The sequence below is a fragment of the Malaya genurostris genome, chromosome 3 (assembly GCF_030247185.1).
Source record: "Malaya genurostris strain Urasoe2022 chromosome 3, Malgen_1.1, whole genome shotgun sequence".
Lineage (NCBI taxonomy): Eukaryota > Metazoa > Arthropoda > Insecta > Diptera > Culicidae > Malaya > Malaya genurostris.
Genome location: NC_080572.1, coordinates 87,725,207 through 87,743,310, shown reverse-complemented (window position 1 = coordinate 87,743,310; position 18,104 = coordinate 87,725,207). Strand labels below are relative to the sequence as shown.

At 38.3% G+C, this 18,104-nt stretch overlaps 1 protein-coding gene across 6 annotated transcripts in view; it reads right to left on the bottom strand.

Moving 5' to 3' along the window:
* LOC131433745 (formin-like protein) overlaps positions 1-18,104 on the bottom strand; it is a 105,952-nt gene that overhangs the window by 69,307 nt on the left and 18,541 nt on the right. For 2 of the 6 annotated variants that reach the window (XM_058600336.1, XM_058600335.1), the window contains exon 2: positions 10,366-11,603. In XM_058600336.1, the coding sequence (XP_058456319.1) occupies positions 10,366-10,635 (270 nt within the window). In that variant the 5' untranslated portion in view covers positions 10,636-11,603. The remainder of the gene's footprint in view (positions 1-10,365; positions 11,604-18,104) is intronic. The other 4 variants (XM_058600339.1, XM_058600338.1, XM_058600334.1 and 1 more) reach the window with 3 other exon arrangements.

Below are 18,104 nucleotides of genomic sequence, written 5' to 3'. Positions count from 1 at the left end.
CCGTTCATCTGATGCCATCGTGTGAAACCCAATTGGGATATGTTCATTCCACTTAATTTTCACTTCACACTGGTGATAAGGGCCGGTAATATGAAAATGAAACATGAAACAGAGCTCAGTTAAGTCCTACCGGTCTCTCCAACCCCGGATGTTGGAGCGTAATGCAATCAACATCTTATTCAAGTCGTTGCATATCTTATTCATTTAATTCAATAATGAAGCTAAAAACTGTTACACATATCTTCAATAATGTTACATGAAACTTCTTCATCATTTCATTAAGTCCATTGGAGTTCCAATTTAATTTTATTTTATGTTAGACTGTTTTCTCTTCCATGAGTTCAACCAATAACCAACTATATGATATTGAATAAAAGTGATGAACTGATACAAGCAAACCTGAAATAGTTATAAGATCATGTACAAAATAAATGTATTTTATTTAATGTAATTTATAATAGAAAATCGCTTGATAAAAACAGTGTTTAGATTAACTAATGAATACCAAAATACTAATATGATATTCGAAATGTATTAGGTTTAAAGTACTATGTATTGTGGATGCCACGGCGAAGTAAAACTTATGTATATTGCCTAAGAAATAAACGTATTTATGGAAAAAATCTTCAATAATAAAGCTAAAAACTGTAACACATAAAGTGTGTAGTTGAATCAATAATACTTATGATGATTTATGATTTATTTATGATTTTATCACATAATTTATGTAAACATGGGCGTGAAACAACAATTGAAATTAGGTGATCTGGGGGTTCTCCGTTTGTTACTATGATCCCTTTAAAAATGACTGATCTAAAAGTATTCGACGAGAAAATACGAGAACAAACATGTCCAAATGGTTCTGGCAGCAATATTCATACGCACCGTGGTCGTATCTGAGTTCGATTTTTGAGCAGTAAACGAATTGATACCCGTCAATAACCCGGCATCAATTGCAGAGGTCGCCCTGCACACATTGCCCTTATAAAATGAATCAAATAAAAGAGCATTCACCAAGTTCACTCAATTTAGTGTAAATTGATATTGACCTCATTCGTATGAGGTAAGAAAATTAGGTGAGCATGCTTCCGAAATTTTAAATTATAATTTTTTTTTCTTGTTTCACCAAATAAATTATCGCCCATTCAGAATGCGTAATTGAAAATAATTGAAGGAGATCATGAAAGCACGGAAGTGCACAAAATATGACTCAAACCAACGAATCAGTGTTTCTTGTTGGTTGCAATTTGTCGAACCAACGCTTAGTCAGTGAGTGAGACATTCTGAAATGCGATAGAAAGCTCACTTTCGCTAAAACCTTATCGTTTATAATTTTACGAAAGAAACATTATGGTATTATCATAATAGAGGTCAGCATAAACAGATACGGGTAATTGACTATTTTGGGAACACCCAACTCAAATGCGGTTTGAACTGATAAGCTTGTAATGATTCAATACTAACATTTAAACTGACACATGGCTTACAGCTGGAATAAATTGTTCCATCATCGTCAATATTTCTTCATTTAGTTAAATTTGAACTATATGCTGGTAGCTATATGAGGTTTAACTTTACGCAACATACCAAAGCAGCAGTGCTTCGTATTGCATTGGTATGCAGAATTCAATTTTCCATAGCCCAATTGCGAGGGAAAGTTTACTGACACTGGAAACTGATCGCTGATCTGGCTTCAAACATACGATAGCTACCTTATGAAACAAGTGCTTTACTTCCCGAATTGCCCAACCGGAGTACGTAACAAGCACGATGGCAAAATTCGGAGAGTTAGCACTTCATCACACCGTTGAAGTAAGCGCATCGACGAGTCTACTAGTGTGGAAGTACGTGGCGAACATCATTTCTTTATGGTAACCCTCAATCATCTGCGGTTGTAATTGACTCCCTTTGGGGCACGTTAGTAGGTACTGGATGAAAGTCCGCCAACAGTACATTTGAGTTCGATCGATCCAACAAACTTTCCAATCGCTTACCACCACACCACGCAAACTACCCACCGCAATATACTCGTCTTTCTTCCTGACCGATTCGACAGGCCCAACTAAAAGGCCTTATTCCCACGCGCTATTAGCTCCCTCCCAGTGAGGGTTTCCTCTTTCGTTGTAGATAAGTTAACTTGCGGGTGGATTATTTAATTAAAATGTATCTTTTGAACTTTCTCTCCCCGCCGCTTTTCTGTGTAAAGGAACGATAAACGACTACTCAGTGATAGACCATTCCCGCCTGTGTTTCGAGAATTGATTTGCCTTGACACTAGCTTGCTTTCCAACGGCGGAGGTCTGCGTCGGTCCCGACTACTGTCAATCTAATGCATGAGATACATATGCCACACATGTTTTTGTTCCGTCCCAACTGTGTTCAATTTTTTTTATCTGTACACCAAGCTACCACTGTCAGCACAGTTTTGATTACAGGAAGTGCTGCTCCATTAGTCAGAAGTGTTCTACAATATTCAAATGCACTAACTCTTCTTGTTGGCGGGGTTACGTTGAGTCATTGTGTTTTAGTTTGATGCGCTTGTATTACTTTAACATGAGGGTTATACCATTTTGTAAGCGCTTCATTATGTACTGTCAAGCGTGAAAGTTCGTTTGTGAGTTTCTTATTATTTCGATTTTTTAAAGTTTTTGTTGGAAAAGTAGAATTAACAAATTGTGCTGCAAATAACATTTTGAAGGGCATATCTCCTAATTCCAATGCTCTACTGCCTAGTATCTCAAACAATAGACATTTAGAAAATTCTATTGAATTTTACTTTTTAAGGGGCATAACATCACTAGTGTACTCAGTTCCACCGTTGACCTATCGGTAAATCGATATCGAATTGCGTGTCAGCTTCGAGACGATCGGTACTACTTTCGCTTTCGATAAATATTTGAACACTTGGTTTGCCATCAGTCATTCCAGTGAATCGAGTCGTTTTTGTTTTTTTTTCGAAAACTAGGTATGGTTCAAATACAATAAACGCCGTACGCAAAACAAACTGAGGCAGCCTGTAACCGGGATGGCATACCAAAGGAAGAAGTTCATTGCTGAAAATAAATAATGAAACAATAGTCAAGCGAACGATGTGTTTGCCTATATTGGCCTAGTTTGCAGATTAATGACGCTTGACTAGTTAGTGCTAAGGTGCATTAATGTCTCTATGAAGCATCCCGGGTTGACGGTTCAATGCATAGGACTTTCAAGCCAGTTGTCGTATGTTCGAGTCCTGACCTGGAAGGATTCTTAGTGTCAGTAGGATCCATAGTACTAGCTATGCAATGATTCTGTACGCTAAGAATCGGCTGCGAAGTCTGTTGAAACAGAAATGCCAAATTCCACATAAGGAATGTAATGCCAATACTTTGCTATGAAGCATTTTTAATATACTTTAGAGGTTAGTCTTATTTTAGCCCTCGCGGTTTATGTTAAACTGCTTGAGAGCATCACAGTTCAACATGAACTGACGCATCGATGACGAAATGTAAAGAATATTAAATATTTAACCTACGAGGCTAACTCCTTAGGAACCGTTCATAAACTACGCAGAATTACAATTTGTCACGTCGAATAACCTTGACAGACTGATTGAAAACATCGTCGACTGTAATCTGTACTGTGGAAGTGATTATCAAATGAGATACTCCGTAGATCCAGGACCAAGTAGAAGTACACTCAAAGACAGGCGATTCTATTGTTTTTTCTTTCATTCTTCTATTCCCTATCGAAGTGAAAAAATAAAAGAAATTACTAACATAAACATAAATTGAAAAAGCTAATTATTCTTTGCAAAAAGTCATCGGACTTTAAGCTTATTGTAGTAAATGAATAAATTTCAATTTGCTTTCCGATTATTATTTAGTCACATCGTAATCAAGCAGTGAAAGGAGAAATGAAAATAACGTCAATTGCTTCTGCAATCCATGACTGCCCGACGTTTCGACCATGGACTGCCCGACGTTTCGACCACTGGTTATAGTCTTCTTCAAGAGAAACTGTAAGTTTATTGGTTATGAAAAATATTACAAAACATTAAAACTGTGTGTTAAATCACTATCTTATCGTTCCTCGTCTAAAAGTCGTATGCCTACGAACGGTTGTTTACATAATATGTGCTTTTAATCACATTTGCTTTCTCATCGTTCATCCAGAGAAGCTGTTTGAGATTTATTGTATATCTTTACCTCTTGAATATTTTGAATAACTAAGACTTTATGACAACGGTACTGGATCAGATTTTATTTAATCTTATTACAGAATGTAAACTATAATAATCTATCAGTGATTGAAGACTTAGTAACCTTTCACTGAAAAATGATTAAAAAAACTTTTTTGTGACAGAGAAAAGTCTACGAAAATTTTTAGGAGGAGGGGATGGGGGTATTTGGAAAGTCTAAGAAAGTCTAGGAGGGGAGAGGGGGGTTAAAAAATACCAGATTTTTGTCTACGTGGTTTATGAACGGTCCCTTTATGGATCTAACGCAGAGGCGTGCCTAAAGGGTAGGGGGAAGGTATCAAAGGGGGCATTCGCTTCGAACGAAAACGTGAAGTCGGGGAACCGTTTTTTTTTTCACTCGCTATACTGGTCTCCCCTACGATGGGGGACGACATATTATATTTTGCTCCGGGCACTGGTAATCCAAGGTACGCCACTGTTCAAACATGAATCCACCAGTTATAGTCGAAAAATTGTTCTTCAAATAGCAGAAACTTTACGTCTGCTTACGGGTTTATGTTGAACTACTACGTGGCATAACAGTTCAACATAAACTGTTATGTACTGACGAGTCGACGAGTAGCTGGCCCGTTCAACAGCGTTCGTCACTGTGTGTCATTCATTGAACCCCTAAATGGAGTGTTGAGCTTAATGTAGATTTACGTGCAAGAGGTAAAATAACTTAAAACTGATTGCGAACTGCGACAACTTAAACCGAGATTCATTGGATCACAAAGTACACTTGTTAATCGACTGAGTCACAGAAGCTCACATCTGCTTAGCTGGTAAATGGTACAATCATGCACACATGAAAATTTATTGCTAATTAAAGACTGTCCCAGAAAGTATGAACGCAACCAAAAACCGTTGCCATTTTGCAATCGTTCAGAATCTGTCAATTTTTATGGCTGCGTCCTGTTGTTTACACTCTTCTCTAACCACTTGTGCGGTTGTTTATTCATTTTCATTAGTTTGTTTCGAAATGCGTGGACTTTCAGCAGAACAACGTCGAAAAATTGTGTACAAATGGTGCACAGAACACGGACTGTCACTGAGAAAGATAGCAAAAATGGAAGGAGTAAGTGAAAAAGCCATGCGAAATGCAATCAGGAAGTTCGGTGAGGATAACACCTTTGAGGATAAACCGAAAACGGGTCGAAAAAAAGGTCCTGCTAACGCTCAGTTGGACAAACGTATTCTGAAGGCGTTCGAGCAAAAGAAGGAGGTTTCAGTTCGGGATTTGCCCAAAAAGTGGGCACTTCGAAGTCAAATGTTCTTCGTACTAAAGAAGGTTTGAATCTTCGAATCTATAAGAAGCAGAAACAACCAAAACGTAGTCCGAAACAAGAAGCATCGATCAGGCCGAGAATTCGAAAGCTGTACAATACGAATCTTGCTGGAAATTTGAACTGCATAATCATGGACGACGAAACCTACGTGAAACTTGATTACAAATCCTTGCCGAGACCACAATATGCGAGAAGGGCAAGTGTTAAACCAGTCCAAGACATCGATTGAAGTCGAAAAATTTGGTAAGAAAGCTATGGTCTGGCAAGCAATTTGTAGCTGCGGTAAGATTTCGAAACCATTCATCACCACTGCTTCAATGAACAGCGAAATATACATCAAGGAATGTTTACAAAAACGACTTCTACCCATGATTCGAAGCCACAAGGATCCTGTTGTCTTCTGGCCAGATTTTGCTTTTTGCCACTACTCGAAATCAACGGTAGAATGGTATACTACCAAAAATGTCACTTTCGTCCCAAAAGACATGAATCCACCGAATTGCCCACAACTTCGACCAATTGAGGAATTTTGGGCTTTAACGAAGGCACATCTTAGGAAACATGTTTCGGTAGCCGAAACCATTCAACAGTTCGAAAAAGATTGGAAAAAAGGGTCAAAACTTGTCACCAAGAAGTCGGTACGGAATTTAATGAGGAACGTTCGCAAGAAGGTGCGCCAGCTAGTCTACAATGGCTAAGTAGCAAATGTTGAGAATAATATTCTGTTGTTGTAGTCTAATATTATCAGTATATCGAAAAAATTTTTAATATCTAACACCTGTGAATTATTTACAGCGAAATCAAAATACGTCCATACTTTCTGGGACAGTCTATATCAGGTGTACAACACTGCTTCCGCCGTTTTTTTCAAAATTAAAAGCTTTATTGCGAAAAAGTGCTTACAGATGCATTATTCAAAGTATTTTCCGTCGCTAGCGACAACTTTCTCCCATCTTTCCGGCAATTTTTGGATCCCGGCTCGAAAAACGGAGTCCCCTTTTGACGCTATCCATGAAGCAATCCATTTTTTCAACTCTTCGAAGGATTGAAAATGTTGATCTGCCAGGCTGTGTGACATCAGACGGAATAGATGGAAGTCAGAAGGGGCGACATCTTGGGAATACGATGGGTGGGGCAAGGCTTCCCATTTCAGCGTTTCCATGTACTTTTTGACCACTTTTGCGACGTGAGGTCGAGCATTGTCGTGTTGGAGGATGACTTTGTTATGTCGCTCTTGATATTGTGGCTGCTTTTCCTTTAGCGCGCGATTAAGGCGCATCAGTTGCGTTCGGTAGCGATCTCCTGTGATCGTTTCACGGTTTTAAGAGTTCGTAGTAAATCACAACGAGCTGATCCCACCAAATACAAATCATAACCTTGGCGCCGTGAATATTTGGTTTTGCCTTCGACGAAGTAGCATGCCCGGGCTTTCCTCATGATTTTCTGCGATCCAACCTGCTTTCATCAAAAAAATAAAGATTCCATAAAATAATTGAATTTGGATGGGGTTGGAGACGCAGTTTATTCCTTCAATTCGACCGGTTGTGCAGTGCACGAGGTGCACATGAGGACGAAACGCCACTGCGATAATCAAATTCAGATCTACTGTAAGTCTACCCGCATACACTGGTAATGCCTTGAACTGATGGTGGCTTCACACATACATACATACATATCGGCACGAGCGGCTAAGTTTGTGAAAATCGGTTGAGTCATCTCTGAGAATATAAAATGAGTTACGGAACCGGAATCGACAATCTTATCCAAATAAAATTCAATAGCCTTCTATGGGTTTGTAGGATCTTTCATATGAATTTTAGTTTATTAAAATCAGTTCAGCCATCTCTGAGAAAATTGAGTGCATATTTTTCGAATTTTTTTCACATGTCACCCTGTAATTCCGGAACCGGAAGCCGTATCCGGATAAAACTCGATAGCGTTCTATGGGAAAGTATGACCTCTCATTCGAGACTAAGTTTGTGAAAATCGATACAGCCATCTACGAGAAAATTGAGTGTCATTATTTACCACATACACACATTCATATACACACACACATTGGTCTGTACCAATAAAACGTAGCAAGCTTGAGTGACATGTGGCCATCTGATTGTCATAGGTAACAAGTGATTTGCACGGAATTCTTGTATCTTGACCGAAAATCACATAAGAAGGTATAGGCTTCTTCAAGTGTATGCGTAATAAACGTACGCCATTTAGAATACCGGGGAAAAAATTCTTCCACTTTTCTTTTTCGATAGAGAGAATCTCTCCGTATTGAGACATAGTTTTGCGAATATAATAATCGGTGACGCTCGAGTGAAGATCATGCACACGCACTTCTATAGCACTATCATCCATATATACTGGAATGTTGTACTTAATGTTCTCGTGCTCCACATAGTGCACATTGTTATTGTCTTTTGCGAATTGAATTGCATCCAACTCTTTATTAAACTGGATGTAAACAACATCATTGGTCTTATTGCATTGAAGTAAATGCACACGTTCAAGATGCATTTGCTCCTTAAGCAAACCTTCAAGTTCTCGTATCGAAGGTCGAATTTTGCACTGCCTGAAGTCAACAACAATTGTATTCTTTCGTGTCGGCGGTAGCTTTTGTTTGTTTGGTTCACTCATTTCGAGGTCTATTGTTCACTACACAATACTGTACTTGGTTTCTTCTGTCCCGAACGTAAGCGGTGTTGTTTTATCGACTGACTTGGATGAGATGTAAAACCGAACTGTTTACTACATGTTCCAATTTGTTCTTATTCAAACTGCATTTCACTCTGTGGACATTGTTTTTTAACCCCTTAACGCTCATGGGAAATATATTTCCCTTCAATGAAAATCGTTATCGATTCTTCAATTATTATTAAATCGATGTGTTTTTTTTCCCGAATGTTAAAAAAAACTTATTTCCAAGGCGAGAAATGTGTTTCTGAAAGAAAAAACAACAACTGTCAATCTTCATTGCACTAAAATAGTTTGTGCAACGTACACTTGTGCTAAACAAGTACACGAAATCGTTTCGTAGAATACCATAATTAACTATTTATTTTACTATTCTGATAATTAAAGCAATTAAATCAGTAAATTTAATTACGATATAATAATCCCAACTTTTCGTTTATTTATTTCTGAGGATCATAAGGAAAAATATTTCTCATGAAATGTAACAAAGAAAAACAATAAATATTTAATGTAAAAAAAATAAATGTCAATCTCACATTTCTTGCATGCCACTCAAAACAATATCTACTGATATCAAATGTTGTAAGTAAGTATGCTTTCCGTAAAAGCATCGTTATTTTCTCGAACTATTCACTGCGGTTTCAACTTGCAACAGGAACAAACCTGTTGGGAGTTTTGGAAAATACCCCCAATAAATATGCAAATCAGTTGCTGTTTTGGATTCTGACTGACTGTGTAATTGACAAGTATGTACTACAGAGAAATGAATTGTGTTAAGCTGACTAATCTTCACCTACAATTCTATGGACCCAAATTAGACATAAACAACCTGAGGATTTTAACCGAGAGCAAACTGTTTTATGCAAATCAATTCTTAGGAAGGTAATTGCAATATTGTATATTGAACATTGAATTCAGACACGGAAAAGATTTTTCTCGGTAAATACACTAGCAAGGAGGAATGTCGAGATAGAAACGTTTGCACTTCTGTTGAAATTCCGTTTGCCTCCAATGATAACATTTTCAAATTATGCATATCTTATCGGCGTCACCTTTCTGCTAATATACGTTACAAAGGAAAAGAATTGACAATGCCGAGCGAACCATCATCGAGCGAACCATTCGTACAATGAAGGAAAATGCCTGACAATTTTATGGTTCTTACTGATTGTTCATTCATTGCGGCAGATGGGTGAGTGGGCCTACTTCCGCATAAGTAAAGGTAAATAAACGATGAACAAAACTGCATTCACGACAAGCGAAACCAAGCGACAAAGACAACGATGACGAAGTACGTCAACGTCCCTCATTGAGACGTTTGCAGTGCATACATACAGGATGCTTTGTCAAATGGCTTTTCAAGTCGCACTCACAAGATGCTGAACAGACAGCAGGGATGTAATCTGGTTCAGAATGATAAATAAACAAACAGGATGTGAACGGTGTGAAAATGTTTTGTTTTTCTTAACAACAAAATTTTGAATAATTACACAGTTTCGGAATTCAATGTTATATTATAAGCGAACAATGCAGCGGACAATGTTGAAAGCAATGGACTTTATATCAATCCTAGGAACTAACTATGGAGAGAATTGAGACATATTTCAAATTAACCCTTTCACTCGACAAAAGTACTGTTCATCTTATGGCACTACAATTCAACACTGCTAACATCTTCATACACTATGGAGTGCGCGTCAGTGCCGAGTTAAATAAGCTCATAATGCACGAGTGTACCACTCATAGAGTCTCGTACACTAGTCTAGTACCCTATCTTCTAACTTCAGAGCCGCAGCTCCGTTTTTTGAGTAAACCAGCTAGGAATGCATAAGGTTCCGAGACCGTATAGAGCAGTAGTTTCAAACGAGTAAATATTTACTTTAGAAGGGGCAGAGAACGTCTCCAGCTGGCAAGTTTCTACTGATGCCCTACTACCAAAGAAGTGAATCAAGGAGAGCTATATCCGTATGAAACAAAGACAAAACAGCATTCTTATGCCTTTGCCAGGAGACAGCATTCATTTTATCACGGAACAACAACTCCCGTTTATTTAAGTAATATGATATGACCAAATCATGTTTGTGAATTTTGATAGTTTTTCTATGAACTGGCGGCTGAAAGGCCCCACAACAAACAATAAAGTGGAACCGATTTACTTACCAGTACTTTGGCGAACCGTCGATCCAACTCGCCAATATCTGGCATCGGTTGTAGATTCCGTGACCGGATACTGGCTTGACGTACGTGACAGCTCGACGGTTTCCATGTGTCAATACTACTGATGCCGCTCGATGGCGACGGCAGTAGTGAACAGGGCTGTTGGATATCTGGATGGTGTGTTTCCACGAGTACGCTGCCAAATTTGGAGCCACCGGTGCCACCGTTACTGGCCGCTATGCTGCTGGCTGCTTTCGACGATGCCAAACCCATTTTCGATCACTGGATGTCGCCGGTTTTCGTACGTTTTCGTAATTACAAAACACAGATTAATCACAAAACACTGCGATCACATAAACACGTAGGATTTAATTCATTCATAGCACTTCATAATTTTGTTCTTCCTCATTACGAATTACACATGCCTTCCTTGGAATTGATCGAAACATTAGCTCTGTTAAATACGGTAGCATATGGAATGTAAACACCACTGAATGGATCTCTTCCGATCGTTCTGGTTGAATTGATTTTTTTTTCTATGCTACAGCACAGCATATCACAGACCCCAGCACAAAACACAACTGAAAATCACGTGCTTTTTCCTTCCGCTCCCGCTGTTTATGCGTACAAACACGAAGTTATGCAAATGAGCTGAAAATCACACAAAACAACAATTACATTCAGTGAATAGCGAGCGCCCTCTCCAACGAATTGGTGGGTTAATTCTCACTTCCGGAGAAGGCAATCAGAGTCTCCGGTTCGGTGGAAAAACATCGGATGTCTCGTCGCGGTACCGATGCTGACCACCCACACCAGACTGAAGCCGTGAAAGCCGAAAAGCTTAAAAAAAAACCAACAGACCAAGACGGACGCGAGTTTCCTATATTGGCACTGACTTTGTCACTACACTGCCGAGTCGCCCGAAAAAAAAATCTACCCTGCAACCAAACTACAATCATGTTTCGCGGGAACAAGTTTCGCATTTCGCAGTGCTTCAATTCCACGGAATGATGATGAAGCTCCTCGAATTGCTTCTTCGCATGGTTCTACTGTCTGACCGAGAAGGTTTGGCTGATTTCAGTTTGGCTTAGTTTGCGGTCACTGTCACCTCCAGCAGCGGTCTGCAAGTCAGCGCATCGACTGAACCCACAGACAACCGTTTCGATTTTTCTTTTTTGCTGCCGCAGTCAAAACTGACAAAACTCCGGCTCGTGCATGTGGTGCGAATCGCCAACACCGCCCTGTAGAAAAGAGAAACAGAAGAAAAGTTTGAAATGAAAGGATTTGATTCGAAACGGTTGAAATATTTTTTTTATCAAAAAATATTTTTCTTATTAACATTTACGTAAAGAGTAACAGTAATGTAAGTAACTATCAATTAATTACGAAGCTTTTTGTTATATGGTTTTACAACATTGTTAATAATTGGTTAAATATAACACAAATAGTCGTTTTTTGCTCATCTTGATGATAGGATCAATTGTAAACTAAGTTGACTGGTGTGTGTAATATGTGTATTACATAATTTTTATTTATTTCGATTACATATCTATTCCAAACACTATGAAAATACAGATATTCTTCTTTTTCTTTTTCCGGTTGGCGTCACCTCACTTGAGATGACGCCGATTTGATGGTACAGCAGCTTAGGCTATTTTGCCAGTTGATTTTCGTTTATAGTTCAATGGGTTTTCTTTTCACTGGACTACAAGCGAAAATCTCGCTGTGTGGCTGCGTCGAATCGTCAAAGTACGGATAAAAATCCTTTCTTTCTCGCGAAATACTCGTCGTTTCTCCGGACTAACACGATACAACGAATGCTTGAACTGACAATGGGTAGTATGGATATCAATTAATACAATTTAGGTTAATTTTGAAGTGACAAAGGCAGAGATTATGGGTAAAAACGTACTTAATCCACCTAGCAGTTTTCCTAATTTTTTTGATGTACGAACCGGGTGGGGATAAAAACTGATCAAACAAAAAAAGAATCATGTAAATCCGTTCATCCGTTCCTACGTGATGCGATTACAAAGAATGATCTCTGCATTTATATATTCACAAAAAAGATACTTTTTTCAACAGCCTAATCTGAAAAATCTAATAAAGATACAAAAATTCGTCCAAGACATGGAATGTGCGTCTGTTCCTTAGCTTTTAAACAAGCGATTCAAAAAAACTTTATTGTTTATTCAATGAAAAAAAGGAACAAAATATCAAACATGGGCCTGAATTTTTTCTGTTTTTTTTGCCTTTCTCATATAGAAAGATTATGCAATCACTTGAAAAACCGACTAGTGAAAATTGACCCGGAGGGCCAAGTGTCATATACCATTCGACTCAGTTCATCGAGCTGAGCAATGTCTGTGTGTGTATGTATGTATGTATAGGTGTGTGTGTGTGTATGTGTCAAATAATCTCACTAGGTTTTCTCGGAGAAGGCTGAACCGATTTTGACAAATGAAAGGTCTCGTGGTCCCATACGGAATTCCTGAATTTCTTCCGGATCCGACTTCCGGTTCCGGAGTTATAAGGTAAAGTGTGTTCAGTATTGTACACCGTCACTTGAACCGGCGAAACAAAAAACGTAAAAAATAAGTGCACTAACTTTTCTCAGTGAGGGCTGAACCGATTTTCACAAACTTAGATTCAAATGAAAGGTCTTGAGGTTCCATAAAAAATTCCTGAATATTATTTGGATCCGACTTCCGGTTCGGGAGTTATGGGGTAAAATGTGCAAAAATAAGAAAATATGTGTTCTAACTTTTCTCATAGATGGCGCGACCGATTTTCACAAACTTAGGTTCAAATGAAAGGTCCTGTGGTCCCATACGTAATTCCTGAATTTCGCGCGGATCCGACTTCCGGATCCGGAAATATAGGGTGAAGTGGGTTAAAAATTGTATACCATCACTGAAAATGGAGAAAACCCTTAAAAAAATTTCTAAATCGACCTCAAATCTTTTCAAATTGATAGTTTTTATCAGTAGACGGTCAAACAAACCGATTTCGTTATTCTCGGAATCGCAGCAAATTATTTTGAATAATACCACAGTATTATATATGATAGTATGATTGATATGAGAAAGGCATCATTACACCACTAGGTGTAATGCAGCAGCGAGCTAACCTTTGATTCTCAGACAGGTCATCGAGAGAAATTCGCTCTCGCACTGGTGTCGATTCTATGTTAAATGGTTCATGCCGGTTTTTTGTTGCTGCGATGATATCCGTCTCTCTTTGATGGCACTGATTGAATCGTTTGAAGAGTTGCTAGTGAGCGTTTTTTGATACGATAAAAGCCATCCTTGTGAAAAGCATTCAATTTTTTCCCGTATATATTTTATTAAGCGTGCTCAACCGATTCCCTAGAACTTCTTCTTGAGCACCATTTTTGTACTGAGTTTCCGAGTAACTATGATATGGAAAAGGGCATACAAATAATCATCAGCCCGTTTGAAGAGTGAGTAATGAGTAAGATTGGTCTCTCCCTCTGTGAAAAATAAATGGTTTGTCATATTGAATACGAGTGCAAAGTTTCGTTTAAATTGGAGTGTGTGAAATCTGATGACCTGCTACACATTGCCAGAGTTTCTCTAATGGTGTAGCTGTATAATGATGAGCTTTCACATATCACGAAAAAACGTATATTCTTACTTCTTGCTTGATCCACATAAGAAAAGCATATTAATTTATAAAAATTCACGTGAGCGAAAGAATGTAAAAGTACATATTGTCAGTAGTTTATCAGCAGAACAAGGCAAATTTGTTTGGTTTGTGCCACAGCCAGAACTTCATTTGAACTGTCAGTTAATTTGTCTATTTTTAAATAATATTGAAACGCCTATTTCACTTTGATATCACCATCCTTTGTTTCTAAAGCAAGCTTCGAATTTCATTCAAAACATCTAGTTGTCCGTATACAGATGCAAAAGAGACTTTGTTGCTGCATTCGTCTGTCTCCAGTTGGGATTAGTAAAACAAAACAGAAAGTATAACTATAAACATTCGTTTCATGCACATGATTATGCTGCAAGGCAGAGGGATTAGCATCGTTCATAGCGATTGGATCTAACGGCGTTATGCAGTAGAAATAGGTAAGATGACAAGCCAGCACCACCCGGATCGGGCTTGCTAACGAAGACTAGCTTCTCGAGTCATTTTCATTCCACAACGCACGTTCTAAGGAAAAGCATTCACATCCGCCGATTTGAAAGTTTACGAACATAACGATAACAAACTAGCAAGGCCTCAGCACATGAACAATATTTAAGTATGAAATTTTCTCAATTAGTCCTTACAAATATAGCACGGAAAGATTGAAATTTTAGTTGTTAATCTTCCTAGATGTCAATCTTATTCCGACTAATCTATTAATCTACATTAGAGCCGATTTTAATTCGAAGGACAAATGAATGTCAGATAACTTAACGCAATGGGTTTTATCATAGATGATGTTCACTCCACACGAAAGTCTAAACTAAACAGTCCGATTTTGCTTAAGCCAGTGTCTTCCCCGTAGAATGCGGAACCTATTCCAACCAGTAACATACAAACAACACTGTGTGGATGCCAAACAAATCGTTCTATGCCGGTTTGTACATGCAATAAACCAAGCTCTCCCGATGCATTCAAGCGTTTGTTTAGGCTTCCGTCGCTTGTTGGTATACGAGGTGAAATGCGCGGGTACAAGACGATTCCACCGTAAGTTCCAAGAAAGCTGGATTGAAAACCGGCTTTCGAAGCCAACCTCCCCCGGTGTTGAACCGCTTGTCAAATAGGCACATCGAAACCTAAAGTGTGTAGATCTGTTAATCTTCGGAATGGTGAAGCCAGTTTTCCACCACCTTAAACAAGGCATCGGGCAGGGGAACCATACGCTGTACGCATCAGAACCTGGTACCGCTTGCATAAACCCTTGGAGACAGTGCAGCACTCTTTGAAACGAGCCTCGAATATTGGTATGGAAAATATATTTGAATTAACATTCTTTTCTACCTTTTCTTACACCGCTTTCATTGCTGCCACTAGCGTCGGAACCCAAGAAAAAAGACCCGAGGGAGATGAGAAAGATTGATTGCCTTAGCATTCCTGGCCGTTGCAGCCTGTCGCGATGACTTAGTGGCACTATTTTTCAGTAAGCGGCTGATCGATACTTCGGTGCATTCCTTTTCGAAAAACAGTTATAAAAATGCAAATGGTTCTTGTACTCATGCTGTTGCAACATTTATAGGACTTGTTTTTAAATCAATAATAAACATGGAATTATTGCAACTTGGCTATGTTTTTGTATTCATTTTTTTAACTCTGTCCGTAAGTAATAAGTAAGTTCCATGTTTTTGTTTTCATTAACCTTAGTGAATATCAAGGAAAATTCGATGTGTTTCGGAGCAGAAATATTATTGAAGCGAGATCCGAATTCGAAAATACTCGTATGAACTTATTGCACAATCAATTGAAAATATCGATATCTGTACATGTTTTTGTTACGTTTTATACATTCGCTCAATTTTCTTGGAGATGGCTGAACTAAACTCAACAATCTTAGGCTCATTTGAAAGCTGATCTTAAATCATTGAGCAAGCTCGAGGATCAAATGACTGACACTTCCGGTTCCGGAGAAATAATTGTATAAATTACGTAACTGAGAAATCGCACTTATTTTCTCATTGGATTCGAGATGGATAAACCGATTTCAATAGTCTTAGGCTCGTTAGAAAGCTACTATTGGACAGGCATGGCAAAAACACGGATCCGTTCTGCACGGTACTCACCTTCACTCATGAGCACACCACCAGGAGAGTATTGAATGCTACGCTTCGTGCCCGCGTTGAATAACAATCACTGAACGCAGTAGAAAAAGCACCCGTAGCGGTGATCGTTGTAATTGCCAAGCAACGGTGTTTGGATTTTCGGGCAGCACTGAAATCGAGTGTCCCTGACTTCGGCAAACACCGAAGCCGAGTGTTTCCGATTTTGCCTTATACGTTGCTTGTACTATAATCGCCTATAGGGACCGTGCATGAGGACGTGGTTTAGTGGCCCGGCGACGGCAGCGCACGAGGCGGCGAGTGGAAAAAATAATCCTACCATAGCAAAACTTGTAAGCTGAGTTTGAAAATACTTTCTACCGTATTTTTTTACAGAGCCAGAAACTATTCGCGTGCGGTGCGAACGATTATTCAACTTCGACTAGCTGTTAAATTTTGAGTCAAATTATTCGTTCTGTATCTAAATACGACCACGTCATTTTCTGCCATTGCATTTGGATTTGTATGTAATATTGATCATATTCTCCCAAACATACTCTATTATCACGATATTCTTAGCACTGAAAAAGAAATTAGCAACAAAATTCTAATTTCAGACCTTTAGTAAAAATTGCTTCTGTGAAATTTCTTTTTATACTTTCACTCAAAGAAAATACCCCAATAAAAAGTTTAAATACTTTGTTAAATGAAGTAAGTTTATTTTGAAGTTCTTCTTGTCTTCACTGAATTGTAATTATCACTCCATTTGCTGTTACTTTATTTTCAGAGCAAAATAGACCCAAATAACTTTCTATCCGGCAAACTTTGGAATGGGCTGCAGTTTTAGATAAATTTAACCACTCGATAATAAATAACTACTCGGCTGTCAAATTTTAACTAAAAGTTCAAATAATTCGCAGGATGGTCCACATTCTCAAAATGGAGGAAGGAAATAAATTGCAATCGTAAAATGCTAGAAAACTCACGGGTGGCCAGTTCGACGTATATCGAAAATACGAGTCACAAAATTAACAACAAATAATCTTTTTATTGAATTACGCTGAATTCATATAGAAAGGTTATACAATCACTTGAAAATCGACTAGTAAAAATTGGCCAAGTGTCATATGCCATTCTACTCAGTTTGTCGAGCTGAGCAATGTCTGTGTGTGTTTCTCGAAAATGACGTAATCGATGTTGACCAGCTTGGATTCAAATGAAAGGTCTCATAGTTCTACTAAGAATTCCTGAATTTCATTCGTATTCGACTTTCGGTTCCGGAGTGATAGGGTAAAGTGTGTCAAAAGTTGTGTTCCGTCACTTAAAGAGTCGAAACGAAACAAGTAAAATGTTTTCTAAATTGGTCTCAGAAGTATTCCATTCGGTAGCCATTATCAGTGGGCAGCCAAACAAACCGATTCCGGCTATCCTGGTTCCCGGTTTTCTAATAACGATGATAGATAATAGTCATATACTCAAAAAAGGATCTCACTTACTTTTCTCAGAGATGACAGTCCGGTATTCCCAATCTTAGGTTCAAATGAAAGATCTTATTCTCCTACCGAAAATTAAGCATATTTTTCAGATTCGGATTCGTCGTTTAGAGTACGATGTCAAAATCGTATAAAATCTTCAAAATTTAAATAAACTTACTAGTTAGTTTGTAGGCCATGTTAGTTGATAGCCATACGAATTGATTATACCAGTTCTCGGGTTCCGGTGCCCGAAATACCTACAATAGTGGAACTTACTTCGTTTGCTCATGGATGTCAGAGAGCTGTTTCATTCTGTAGGTTATACTAGTTAATGCACAAACAATCTCTTTGGTTTATTTCAAAATTGAAGAGAAATATGTTTAATAGTATACCACAGTATTATATATGAGAATATGGTCGATAAGAAAAAGGCTAGGTGGATTAAAACAGGGGTTTTTACTAATCTATTCAGCGTAAACATATGGTAACAGTGTAAAGCTATGGTAGGATTATTTCG